The sequence below is a fragment of the Rhinocladiella mackenziei genome (genome assembly GCF_000835555.1).
Source record: "Rhinocladiella mackenziei CBS 650.93 unplaced genomic scaffold supercont1.12, whole genome shotgun sequence".
Lineage (NCBI taxonomy): Eukaryota > Fungi > Ascomycota > Eurotiomycetes > Chaetothyriales > Herpotrichiellaceae > Rhinocladiella > Rhinocladiella mackenziei.
In genome coordinates, this window is record NW_013550593.1 from 350272 (window position 1) to 362647 (window position 12376).

At 49.6% G+C, this 12376-nt stretch overlaps 5 protein-coding genes across 5 annotated transcripts; 4 read left to right on the top strand and 1 right to left on the bottom strand.

Annotated features, from left to right (window-relative positions):
- Positions 1–742: 742 nt before the first annotated feature.
- Positions 743–3585, top strand: Z518_11295 (uncharacterized protein; the record flags this gene model as incomplete). Its single annotated transcript, XM_013411239.1, has 9 exons — positions 743–897; positions 949–1073; positions 1389–1471; positions 1532–1632; positions 1695–1976; positions 2017–2039; positions 2096–2282; positions 2343–2909; positions 2961–3585. The coding sequence occupies 9 exons, from the start codon at positions 743–745 to the stop codon at positions 3583–3585; spliced, it is 2148 nt and encodes a 715-aa protein (XP_013266693.1).
- A 1421-nt stretch (positions 3586–5006) lies between these two features.
- Z518_11296 (uncharacterized protein) lies at positions 5007–7026 on the top strand (the record flags this gene model as incomplete). The annotated part of the gene is made up of 4 exons (XM_013411240.1): positions 5007–5535; positions 5589–5714; positions 5777–6035; positions 6084–7026. 4 exons carry the CDS (start codon positions 5007–5009, stop codon positions 7024–7026), a joined length of 1857 nt encoding a protein of 618 aa, XP_013266694.1.
- Positions 7027–8551: 1525 nt separating this feature from the next.
- Z518_11297 (uncharacterized protein) lies at positions 8552–9677 on the top strand (the record flags this gene model as incomplete). The annotated part of the gene is made up of 2 exons (XM_013411241.1): positions 8552–9113; positions 9178–9677. 2 exons carry the CDS (start codon positions 8552–8554, stop codon positions 9675–9677), a joined length of 1062 nt encoding a protein of 353 aa, XP_013266695.1.
- Positions 9678–9833: 156 nt separating this feature from the next.
- Positions 9834–10484, bottom strand: Z518_11298 (uncharacterized protein; the record flags this gene model as incomplete). Its single annotated transcript, XM_013411242.1, has 1 exon — positions 9834–10484. The coding sequence occupies one exon, from the start codon at positions 10482–10484 to the stop codon at positions 9834–9836; it is 651 nt and encodes a 216-aa protein (XP_013266696.1).
- Positions 10485–11498: 1014 nt separating this feature from the next.
- On the top strand, positions 11499–12179 carry Z518_11299 (uncharacterized protein; the record flags this gene model as incomplete). Its single annotated transcript, XM_013411243.1, has 3 exons — positions 11499–11778; positions 11834–12112; positions 12178–12179. Coding segments are annotated over 3 exons (561 nt in total).
- Positions 12180–12376: the final 197 nt, after the last annotated feature.

The window sequence follows — 12376 nt, forward strand, 5'->3', positions numbered from 1 at the left end:
AGCCTTGTATGCCTGCGTGGTAGTGAATTTATGAGCTATTGTTCTTCTACAACTTGTTCTGCCAGCTTGCTGAAATATATACACGTTTAGTTGGCTATCTCCTATATAACAGTGAACCCCTTTTCCAATAAAGGGGCACTTGCTACTATTCAGGCGTTCAATGAGACCTTGTGTTGGACAGGGGTGTTGTGTGTATATCCCACCATAGAAACTGTCATGGCACAACCTGGAAGCCCCTCGAACGGTCTTGGCAGGCCCACTGTGGCTGTCGAATAGCCTCGTGTGCCTATCGATAGCCTTGTGTGCCTGCGTGATAGCCTTGCGGTATGACTGTACCGCTGGCCATAAGTATCTGGGATAGCATCGCACTGCTTTCGTGTTCTTTGTCTCTCGTCTTGTACTTTATAGTGCATTGGATAGTAATATCATTGTCGGATCTCCACTCTCGTTCCCTCGTACGTCCCCACCCTGACAGTCTCCTTGCAATGACGGTGGACGCAATCTCTTTTCCCCCCACCCCTTCGCTTAGGCGAGACTTTTTCTTGACGATGATCCGCACGCTATACACGTTGCAGCGTTTCCTATAAATCGGTCTTCCCTTTATCCCCGTGCCTTCCTCCAATCTCTTCATCGCTCTACCCCTCCTTTTCATTTCCATTCCAATCAAGCCCACAGATTCTCCCCTTTGTCAAGTCCACATTTACTATAATCCTGTTCCAACGGCTCATTCTGGTTCTACACAATGGAGAAGAAACAAACCTCCACCGAAACTCTTCGCAAAGCCAAAGAGAAGGGCGCTGAACGAGATACTGGTATTGTGAATGGTGAACCGAGTTTCAAGGACCTTGAGCCAGGAACGAAGACAAACTATAAAAAACAGTTAGATTTATGGCATGAGTGTGTGACTCAGGTCCACGAGTAGGACATCTTGCTGACGAGGCCCAATAGATTCGTGCGAGAGAACCCTGGCACATCTCCATACGACCTATACTCACTGCAAAAGTTCGTGAGGCAAATGGCGTACGGAATTGACGGCGCAGAAGGCATTGAGAAGCCCTGCTCGAAGACCGTGCGTAAGTACTGGAATGTTTTTACGGCTTCGTGGCGCCGAGCCAATCCTAAAAGTCCTGAAATACCTCGCGGCATTACCAGAGCCATCACAAATGTATACTCCGTCCCGACCTTGATACTTGAACACAGCGGTTAACATATGTGTAGTTTATCAATGGGCCTCTAACTAAAGAGATTGGATTGAACCGGGTCCAAAAGACCCCGAAGATTTGCCACCTAAAATCACTTGCTCCACTTTGCCAGACAGCTTTGGATGACGGACTGGTTCGAATATAAGTCGCCTGCAACAAGATTGGACGATTGGTTGTTGCATTTAGCCAACACGTTTTCCTCTTCACGCATTGGCGAATACATTGAGTCCACCTGCCGACCGGGGAGCGGCCGCGGCCTCTACTATCGTGTAAGTATTCGCACCTGTAGGTAAATAAAACAACGTCGTCCGCGAATCCTCGCCAATCAGGATATCACGTTTGGTGCATTTATCAACGAATATGGGAATCCCGAGTTCGCCGTTCAACTCACTCGTGATGCCAAAAACATGGCAAAGACGCCTCACAAGAGGTAGTTTGGGCGCCGATTACCAGGCTGATTTCGGATGAGGCGTGCTAATTTCTTGTATGCAGGCCGCAACATGCCTTGTACGAAGGCGGAGTACCTATGATTCTCTGCTTGAACCCAATGCTTCCGTTCCTTGCTCGTCTCGTAGTTCACGGAGCGTTCAGGGACTATGATACGATAAAGCAGCTCTTTCGTATTTCGCCACCCGAAGACGAGATGTTGCAATTACATTGGAAGGACGAATTGCTGGATACTCCTTTTTTCAAGGCCCAATTTACCAAGGACTTCGAAGAGAGGATCGAAACTGCAGGCGCATTTAGCAAGATACATCGAGCCTGGGGGGCTTCGTGCTGGTTACCCCAAACCTCCCACTGGCCATGACTTCAGAGCCGAAGGCCTGTACTGGATTGGTACGTTCCCAACCTTTCCATTACTTTTCCAATTTACTAACAGGATCGCTAATCAGACAAGTTCTACTCTGAAGCGACGCGCATGGTCCATGCTGGCCACATGGATCCAAACACTCACCGTCGACACTACACGCCTACCAACGGCGCAGATGGACAAGATACCTACCTGGGCGGCAAATGGCGAACCATTGTGGCGGACCTATTTCGGGGCCTCACAGTGCCTCGCAATCCCAATCTATCTTAGTGCCTCCCTGCGGAGAAGCAATTTACCTTGGAAAACAAGACTGAATACGTTGCACTGAGTGAAGAGATCACAACTTTGGAGGGAAAGACAGATCCTGGTTCTGTGAAGCGTCGACGGAAACTGTACGATCAAAGGCGTAAGTTGACAGATAAAGAGCTGCGTGATTGGCAAAAACGACAACCGAACAAACCGAACGACCCACCCGGCTATCATCGGGCGATCTTCAGTCGAGTCCGTTTCATGATGCCAGAGAGAGACAGTCTTAGTCGGGATCTTTTCCAAATTGACACTCTACGAAGTCCAACGGGTCTCCGCGCCCTGCACGCGATGATCGCGCTGTATCTACAGGAATCCGAGGTCGAGTATCGGCCTGGGTTGGAACTTGGCAAGTGCTGTTGCTCGAATCCGCACGGGAACAAACTCGAGGGGAATCGACAAGCCTCTTATGACTGGAAGCATATCTACACATGTTATAAGAGAAGCTGCGAGTGTGTCTGCGGCTTTGCCGAACTGTGTTTTCTGTGCAATGAGTGGGTTTTTGGAGAGAGAGCTTGGGAGGACCATTGCGACGGCCATTTATCCCAGCTACAAACCTTTCCGATGTTCTGTGACCCTCTCATGCATGGGTGAGTTCTTGCCACAGCTGGGTACTGTCCCTTTTGCCTGACAGATAAAAGGTTACCAGCATCTGTACGTTTGAAGCAGTTCCTCAATCGTGGCAAATGGCTGGGCCACATCCACAAGCACATCTCTTGCCTCAACGCAGAGAAACCGGCGAAATGTCCACACCCGCACCCTTACCGTCCGACACTATTTGATTCAGTCAAGCAGTTACAGTTTCACCTCCAAGACTCTCATGGCATCCCTTTCATTAGAGAGACGGTAAGGCCGAAGAGAAAGAGAGATGAAAGCGAAGACGAAATGCCCGTACAGAGAAAGAGAAGGCCCCGTGGCCTCAACACGGAAGCTGACACAGATGAAGACATAGTCAAATGCGAATATGTCTTTGTCAACAGCACGATGGAGAAAATGCAAGAACATGGACCAAACAGCACTAAATCGTCTTCTAGCTGTTCTACTCCACTTCAAAGTCCGGACAGCAGCTTTACAGGTGATGAAGGCCCTCGTTATTCCGAGACGGCACTGTCATCAGTGTGCGGTGAAGAGTTGATCGATGCCGCGATCCTCACCGGGGCGACAGGAGCAGATCTGGATGATGTTGAGGTCGTCGACCTTACTAACGTCGACAAAGTGCTCTCAACAACAATTTCCGCGACGGCACAGACTACCAATACGTACTGAATACTGACGTCCACGTTTATACATTTTTAACCACGATATAGGCGATCCCGCAGACCCAGGAGATACAAATGGCAGTATTGCCACAGAAGCTACCCTCAATCGGAGGGATATGAGTGTGCAGGACACTATCCAAGGCGCCATATGCGAGAAAGCTAGAAAGGGTCACTCATCTGTCGCTGATGAAGAACCAAATCATGGACGCCTCTCTGCTGTGGATTCCGACGACGGCCAGTTCGAGGTTGAGAGGCTGATCGAGAAATGACGGTTCGGTAGGTGTATCAAGTATCTGGTCAAATGGCTCGGGTACCCAGACAGTGAAAACAGTTGGGTGAAAAAGAAGGATATCCATCATGACATCGTCGCAGAGTTCGAAGCCAGTCTCGTAGGATTATAATCAAGTCTAGAAGTCTAAGGAATGTTTCTGAAATTAATACGACTGCCTCTAACCACCTTTGCGTTTCCGATTCCTCTGCACTAAAGTCGTGTATCTTAAACCAGTACAAACATTCACAATATATAACAACGATACCAACGAAGGGTAAGGATTCGTTACGAGGGGTATAGGGAGAGGGATCACAAATCGCTGCGAGTACACAAGGTAGGGTATGGAATGGCAATGTACTGAAACCTGTCTGTCTATCTACGGATTCGAAGGCTCTTCTTATACCTTTCGATCCGTTCTCCTCTTTACCCATTTTCGGCGCCCAGCCCCTTTCCTGCCACTTCTGCGGTGGCTGGGGATTCGTTGCGTGATATTCGGGTGTTACATCGGCATCAGAACCGTCGTACGATCTCTCCGACTCGTCATTTTCGTCCATATCATCGTTCGGAAACTTGCAGTGGCACTCTGAGTCTTCATCATCGCACTCGCAGTCCGGTTCGTCCCTATCCTCGCTCTGGAACGGTTCGATATCGTCTCTCTCTTGTTCCTTGTCCTCTTCCAGCTCTGAGAGATCCTCGTCAAAGTCAATGGCATTCACTTCTCTATTCTCCTTGAAACTGGTAAGCAGGACTCGGCGCTACCATAATGGAGGAGTGCGATGGTCTTTCTGGGCGGGACGAGGTTTTTCGACGCGTGAGGTCGGTAAGAATTTCCCCATCGTCAGGATAAGATATTGGGCTAAATGCAGGTTCTGTTGAAAGCATCCCGCCCCAAAGCACTATGCTTTTCTGCGCCATGAGGTCTCCTATGCGCTAAATTAGTTCCAGAGTGCAGAAGGAGGCCAGGTGAATCCGACGAGGGGCTAACGTGCTCAAAATAGCGGTCACCAAATTAATGGCTGCGTTCCTTAAAACTCGGCGTTGACAGCCATCTAAATGATTGGCGCCAGGGGACCGACACTTTACTCGACACCCTCGGGTCAAGTCCTCGTCAGCGACTCTTATGTTGCCATCTCAAGTATCTAGCTTTAGCAACAAGGATGCATTCGCCGCACGTCGCGAGATTCTTGATCCTCGTATTCGGTCTCTCGCGTTTATCTAAGGCAGCATTCCACGCACACTGCGGTGCTCCAGGTCCTGCTTTTCTAGTCCCACACCTAGAAGCAGACCGTGTCGAATTCAGGAATGCCTGGGAAACAGTTAATCACGAGCTGGACGACATCTTCCGCTCGGAGAGCCCTCACCTCCGCTCAGTCTCGGTACATGTCACGACCCTTGATCACACCATCTTTTCTTATCATCAGACTGCTGTCGGTTATGAGAAACCGCAGTGCAAGAATGTACAGCCCCATAGTGAGGACGGCAACTTACATCCTATCGGCGAATTGACACAGCTGTTTACGGTCCTGGCGACATTGCATGCAAATCTCGAGGGTCACATCCCGTCCTTGGACGTCAGCATCACACGATTCATACCACAACTTGAACACACTTCGACGAGTTCCGTAGATTGGGATCGTATCACTTTGAGATCACTGGCAAGCCAGATGAGTGGACTTCCCAGAGAAGGTCAGTATATTGCAACTTGACCGACCAATATCTGTCGTCTTACAACCAGGCAGTCCTCTATCCTGATCTCTCCGATGATCTGCGTGAACCTTGGAGATTGGGACTGCCACCTATATTATCTAATGGGAGAGGTCGATGTAGCTCTTGCGGGTCTTCTGCTACAGCTTGTACTATCACTGGTGAGTCTAGTGATTGAGCGGCTTGACAATGCCAGCGCAACAACTCACCACCCGGAATCCAGACCTGTTAGACTGTATTCGAATTGAGCAACCCGTGTATGCTCCCAACACAAGACCTCTAGAGTCAGAAGTGGGCTTTGAGCTGTTGGGGCTGGCTCTTCAAAATGCTACTGCAATGTCATATGTTGACTACGTTCAATCTCAAATTTTCTCCAGACTGAATATGGGAAACACTGTATTCACGAGCTCAGTGGGTTCGACAGCCGGCCTTGCTTGCGTATCTGGCTCTGATAAAGTTAAAATTTTGGAGGTCTCGACTCCGTAAGTCCTGTCCTGTGTACACTGGACACTGCTTACGGGATGCACCAGCAGCAGTGGCGCTTGCTCTACAACAACCGACTTGGCTAAATTTCTGCGATACGTCCTCGGCACCTCCGGCTCCATATCTTCATCAGTGAATTGGTTTCATCCTGCCGCTTTCTCTAGAGGCACACATAACTCGTATGGTAGTCCGTGGCAGATCATCAAGGTTGATACTCTTCTTCCGTACACAACTCGGGCTATCGAAATCATGGTCAAAAGAAGCATTCACGCGAACTACTTTTCCAGTTTGGTCGTCATCCCCGAATACGGCCTTGGGTGTATTGTGCTCGCGAATGGGGACCGCAACCTACTTCAGCTCATCGAGGACATTGTCGTTCCTACAGTGGTCATTGCCGCCGACAGGCAAGTTCAAAAATCTTTAGGTATGCGCTATACTGGTATTTACGACGTCCCTGAGCCACAGCATGGTGGCAGCGCACTTCACCACCCTCTTTCCGAATACACGATCAACTCGAGCATAGTCATCTCTCACTCACTGCCAGCCGCGCTACAAATCCATTCTTGGATTTCAAATGGAACGGACATTTTGCAAGCGTTTAAGACTCTATTTGGAGTCAAGAATCTTCAGCAATACACGGCGTACCTCATTCCTACGTCCCTTTTCAAAGATGGCGACGCACAGCAAGGCGAAATATGGCGCATTCTGCCTGTTCTGCCAGACAAGTACAGCACAAGTGAACGTCGATCGGGCAGCGCGCGCGGGGGGAAACCAAGGTTTCGGCTCAGTGACTTCGACTGCAGTTCGGATTTCGACCAACTTCGGTATGGAGCAAAGGCAGTAAACGAGGTCATTTTCTGGAAACACGAAGGTGTACATGGAAGAGTACGTGCTGTTGAATTGCCAGCGTTCCAGATTAGGTTGCGACGAGGACAAACACCCGCCATGATGGGGCTGACAGCACAAATGGCGCTGAAGCAATCGACATGAATGGCACAGTGAAGTGATCGGCTTGAGTTGAGCGTGGAAGATGCTGTGCTTATTGAGTGCTGGTCGTACATCGTAGAGTTGACGACATGCACGAAGCCTCGACCAGCTAGCTAGAATACCATCAACGTCAAGGGTTTTGATCAGTACAATAGACAGGTACGAACGTGGGAGCAGCGACATAATGTCCTCGGACGTCAGATTTCCTAACTCGCTGAGCACTTCTCCCTCCGCCATGCCTCTACTTGGGCTGAACATAACCTCTTCATGGGCAACTTGGTTTTTCATCAATTGAGGACTTCACATATTGACGGCTGCAGAAATCTTAGCTACATTTGGGGACAAAGCCGCACAGGTCTTCATTAATCATCGATCTGTAATCATTTGTCTGAGCGAAGTTCAAGTTTTCAGACAATAGCAGCAGCAAAAAGCAGATTTTGCCCGCGGCTGGTGGGGGCTTTAAGTCAGAACAATCAACTCCTCGAACAATCTTTCACTTACGCCCTCGATCAAGCGTTGTTATTCGGTCTAAAGAGGGTTGCATACCGCGAAGAAGCTTTTCTTCCGCAACATTAGAGTTAAGTTACACCGTCTCTGGGGGCAGAAATCTAGACCAAATAAATACGGAAAGAGGGGTTAAGTGACACGTCCAGCCTGAACGTTGCAGACGAGGCGTCACTCCGCCACCATGGTTGCCTGGGTCCCACACAACCCAGCCCGCGTATGCAGACGTGTATTGCCGAGTTCGTAGACTGACTCCAGGGGCTCATGATTACAGCAAGTGAGGTATCTCGAGCAAGATCATGCAGGTGAGGAGCAATGCCCAACCGCCAAAAGAATCGCGTTGGCTGCCGCTTGTTCCACCCTTATCGAGCTGCAGGCGCACGACAAACCTCTGTCTTTTGCACCCTGTCAAAAGCTCTGGAAAAGCAATAGCTGCCAGTGCTTGGTCATACGGACCGGAAGTAAATCGATGACAACCGACATTCTTCTTGGTGGGTCTGATCTTGGGCTGGACTACGAGCTCCTTCGAAAGAGCAGCATCCTCCTCACCTGCGGGGTAGACTGTGTTCATGAACAAGGCGGCCACAAGCATCGGTGGTGTTAGGCGTCGGTGCTTTGTTGAAAGAAGTCCTACTCAAAAGGCACTAGTTCTGCGCGTTGTTCTCGATATCTCTCAAACAGCCTCGCGAGCTCATCACCGACAGAACTAAATACACCTTGTCAATCCAGGCCACCAGCCCACGGACATCTCGAGAGACAATGGGTGACAATACTGAAGACAAGATCTTGTTCATACGAAATGTCCTCGGGAAGAACTACGGCCTCCAGATGAGTACACCGTTTTTCCGGGCTTTCCAAACGCTCTAACCGTCCGTACACTAGCACGATAGATCTTGAAGCATGCACTCCATACACTATCACCTTCAACATCCAGCTTGAGAAACAAACTTCATTGGAGACCCCGACTTCCTCTAGTCCCGGCACCGTCCGTATTCCATTTGGCACCAAGCGTCTCGCAATGCGCATGCCGCATCCTGATAGCAACAAAGATCATTTCCTGCGGGTGAAAAACGAGGTCGCTACACTGTCACTGCTAAGAGACGCACTCGGCACAGCGACAGGAGCAATCGTACCGAGAATTTATGGGTCGAATTCCTCAGGTAGTGGACATGCGTGGATTTTGTTGGAGTGGTTGCCAGGCATCAACTTGGGAAAGATCTTTTCTTCCTGCTCACTTGAACAGCAAAGACTCGTTTTGTCTCAACTTGCCAATATGATACATGCACTTCAAAATTACCAGCTTCCCGATACGGTGGACTCGTTTGGTGGACTCCGCCACAACAGGTACGGCGAAATCGTCAGCGGAGAGTCGAGCTGCATTCTGGGCGGACCCTTTACGTCTATGGCAGCAATGTACAAACACGAAGCCACCGAGCGGCTGAAACTCTCAGACTCCAGTGAGATCATTGCCGGATGGAGGCACAACGCCCTCAGAGGACGTTTGGATTCGTTTGTGGCCGACGGTATCGAGAAGGCCTTTGAAAAATTGAGCATGGGCCAGAAAGGCATCGTTCATGGGGCTATCAGTAGGTTTCCACCATTTGAAAGATAAGACAGGCATAGGTGAATATCTCTAATTGGAAGATATAGCGCTCGACAACATTCTCATTGATCCCGACACATTCAAACTCAGTGGGCTTCTCGGAGGCGACATGTCCTATATTGCCACGCCGATCCATGAATTCTTCCACTCATTTTACGACCTGTACAACTTCCTGCCTGGTCCCTACACGACAAACACACAAAATCTTATAATGCACAAAGCCCTACTCCACGGTTTTCCAGAGCCTCTACCAGAAACCGTCCTAGGTGGCGCCTCCGACGAGAAGTCGTCAAAATTTGGTGCTGGTGTTGGTATTGACTGGAGATTATCACAGATGTTTGCGGAGGAGCTCGAAAAGGCTGGCGCTCTCGGTCCAGCCCAGATCGCCGATGCTGAAGAGATTGCAGCATTGTACTGGTTCGTGCAGGCAATTTGTCCACCGTATCTGTTCAATCATCCTGCGTTGAAGGCCCGGGAGTTACAAGCAATGTACAGGCAGACGGGGGAGGTTCTATTAGACAAGTATCTTGTCAAGTGGGGATATTGATGAAATTTTGGTGATTTTGATGCCCAGCCTTAAGTTCTTCCCAAGTAAGAAGTGCTGGCGTAGAAGAACAGAATAAGGCAGCACCCAATAGCGCTATGCCTTTTCACTATGAGCCAAATCCTTCTCATCCAGATGCGGAACGAACACCGACCGGCTTCATCCAACGACATTGTCGTAACATCTGTCAGAAAATCCCAGATACGTGAAACTCTCAAGAGCCTCGATTTGAGGGCTCAGCATCGATGCATTCAAGAGCATTTTGATGCAATGCTGGAAGTGAGCTGGAGACAGGACTTTCCTCTCCCATTGACCCCCCTGTTTCATCCATTCACTCGTTCGCATCAGCGCATAAGCACAATGAATCAAGTGCTCCTTTGTCGTCGAAAAGATTCCCGTGTGATACGGTTGCTCGGAGAGCTCCACTGGTTGCAGGCCGTCCCCGTCCAGATAGGACTTGAAGGGCTGACCCTGCTCGTAAGTCATATATTCTGAGCTCCATTGTCGTGAGCATGACTTAGGTAGCCATAGATGGGCTAGATGGTCGAAGGAGCATCCGGCCGCTTTCGCTTCTTCGACGGTCGATCCACAAGGCTTTGTTTTTCTATCTCCTTGGGGTTGCCCACCGTTGAAATTTTCTTTGTTGGAAACCACTGAATAGAGGAAGAAGACATCCACTACGACGAACAAAAGGACGATCGCTATCCACGTCCGTCGTCGTCGATTCTTGCCAATAGTTTCGATCTTCTCGCCTTCCTTGAAATCCTCTTCATCTAGGGAACGATTCGGATTTAGGGAGGTTCTGAACATTGTTTCTGCTTTTTGACGTGTTGTATGGCATGTACGTTCTTTTTTCGCCGTTCAATATGAAAATCGATATTCTTCGAAACTTCCCAAAGGCAATTGGGCCTTTCACTTCATGTAGAGACGTACCTGGCTGGTCCCAAGGAAGGATCACTCTTGTACCAGCTAAGCACTTCGCCTCGAGAGCGGGATTCATAACTGGCATGTCTCGGAACTCGTGCAGGATACTCTGGGACGGCGTCTTCACGCTCATTGAGAACCGGCCCCCCTCCGCGCTACGACCGGACAGGAAGTCGTGAAAGCATGAAGCATGCAGGGGAGTGTTCTTTTTACGAACGTTGCGACGTAGCCAAAGTTGTCGCGAGTGGAGACCACGATCGCATAATGCGGCTGCCGAAGGTTCTCCATACGTAGCTTGACCAAGTCCATCACATCATTTCTTATCGCCAATCCCTGGAACTCTTGTGGCAAATTTTACAACTAGCGTATCACCTCGTCAAGATGTTGGGTTGAGAGCCTCTTAGATAAGCTAGATTGGGCCGAAGCAAGACCCTTGTTGCACCGTCGAAGCAGAAAAGGCATTAACTTGCAGTCAGCAACATAAGCTTCCATGCTTCATGGTTCATCGTTGCGACCAATGGGGTGTTTACCCGCTTATCCGCTGGGAAGAGGCGAGGCCCCCACTACACTCCCCCTTCCCCGGCCCAAGGGCCATGCAGGACGGGTGGAACACTTCCAGCATGCTAGCGTCACAGTCGGCTTTTATCACCTCAGCCAGGAAAATTTGATTCTGTAAGGATGATACTGACTTGCGAACAGTGACACGCGCATTTCTGCGTTACATGTATCTTACAGGATGCGTACGTTGATCTCTTGGCTTACGAGGCATGAGGACTTTCTCGAGGGCGGCTGTTCGGAACAAAAAGGCGTACCGGACTTTTTTCGTCGTTGTATGCCTGGTCTGGGACAATTTGCAATTAGGACAACATAAACTCATTCGCAATACACCAGGCACAGAAGATGAGTTTCACCTTCTTCACAAAGCCTTCCACAGGTTTCGAAATCGTCCCTCAAGACGACATCGAGGACGTTCGACATGACGAAAAGAAGTCTTCCTTTACGTGGCACAGGTCATCAAAATATCCGTGTTCCCACCTAACGGTGTCGAGAGTAACAAGAGTCGCAACATGGGCAATCACAATCCTGTTGGTGTTGTCGAATCTGCACTTCATGTGGCTGATTCGCAGGTACTCTTCGGTGGTTCAAGCACACAAAGCTTGGCCTCAACATCCTGTGTACTGTACGTGTTCCAAACTTGAGGTCTTCGTGTACGCGTACTGATCAAATTCATGCAGCTCCAGCTCAAAATGCTGTGCAATACCACGATATTGTCTATACGTCCGGGTTTGGGGCGGAGCTGAGCGAGTATCAGGGCCCCCCATCTCCCGAAAGTGACCAGGCTTGGAGTGACTTGTACATACTAGATGTAGAAGCTGACTTTGAGGATGCAGTTGGAATCAGTCGAATTTCGATGGCGGAGGCCCATGAATTGGCAAACAGGACGGTGCCTATCCCGGATGATCCGGGCTACTACGCTGTCGGTCTTGATGTTTTTTCATCAGCTCCATTGCCTTGTGAGTCTGGTTTCTGACTGGTTATTCTTCTCCTGTCGTCGTTGACATCGTCTAATGGCGTATAGAATATGGTCCGTCTTCGGGTGTGGTCTACCGAGATATACCTTCCAGACGCACCACTTATGGGCATCGAGCACATAGACCATTGCATAGACACCATACGGCAATCACTAATGTGTGCAAGCGATCTGACACCGCTACCGTTCGTTTGGTCGGAGGAAAACCAGAAAACAATGGAAGTAGCCAGGGTTCTGCACACTTGTC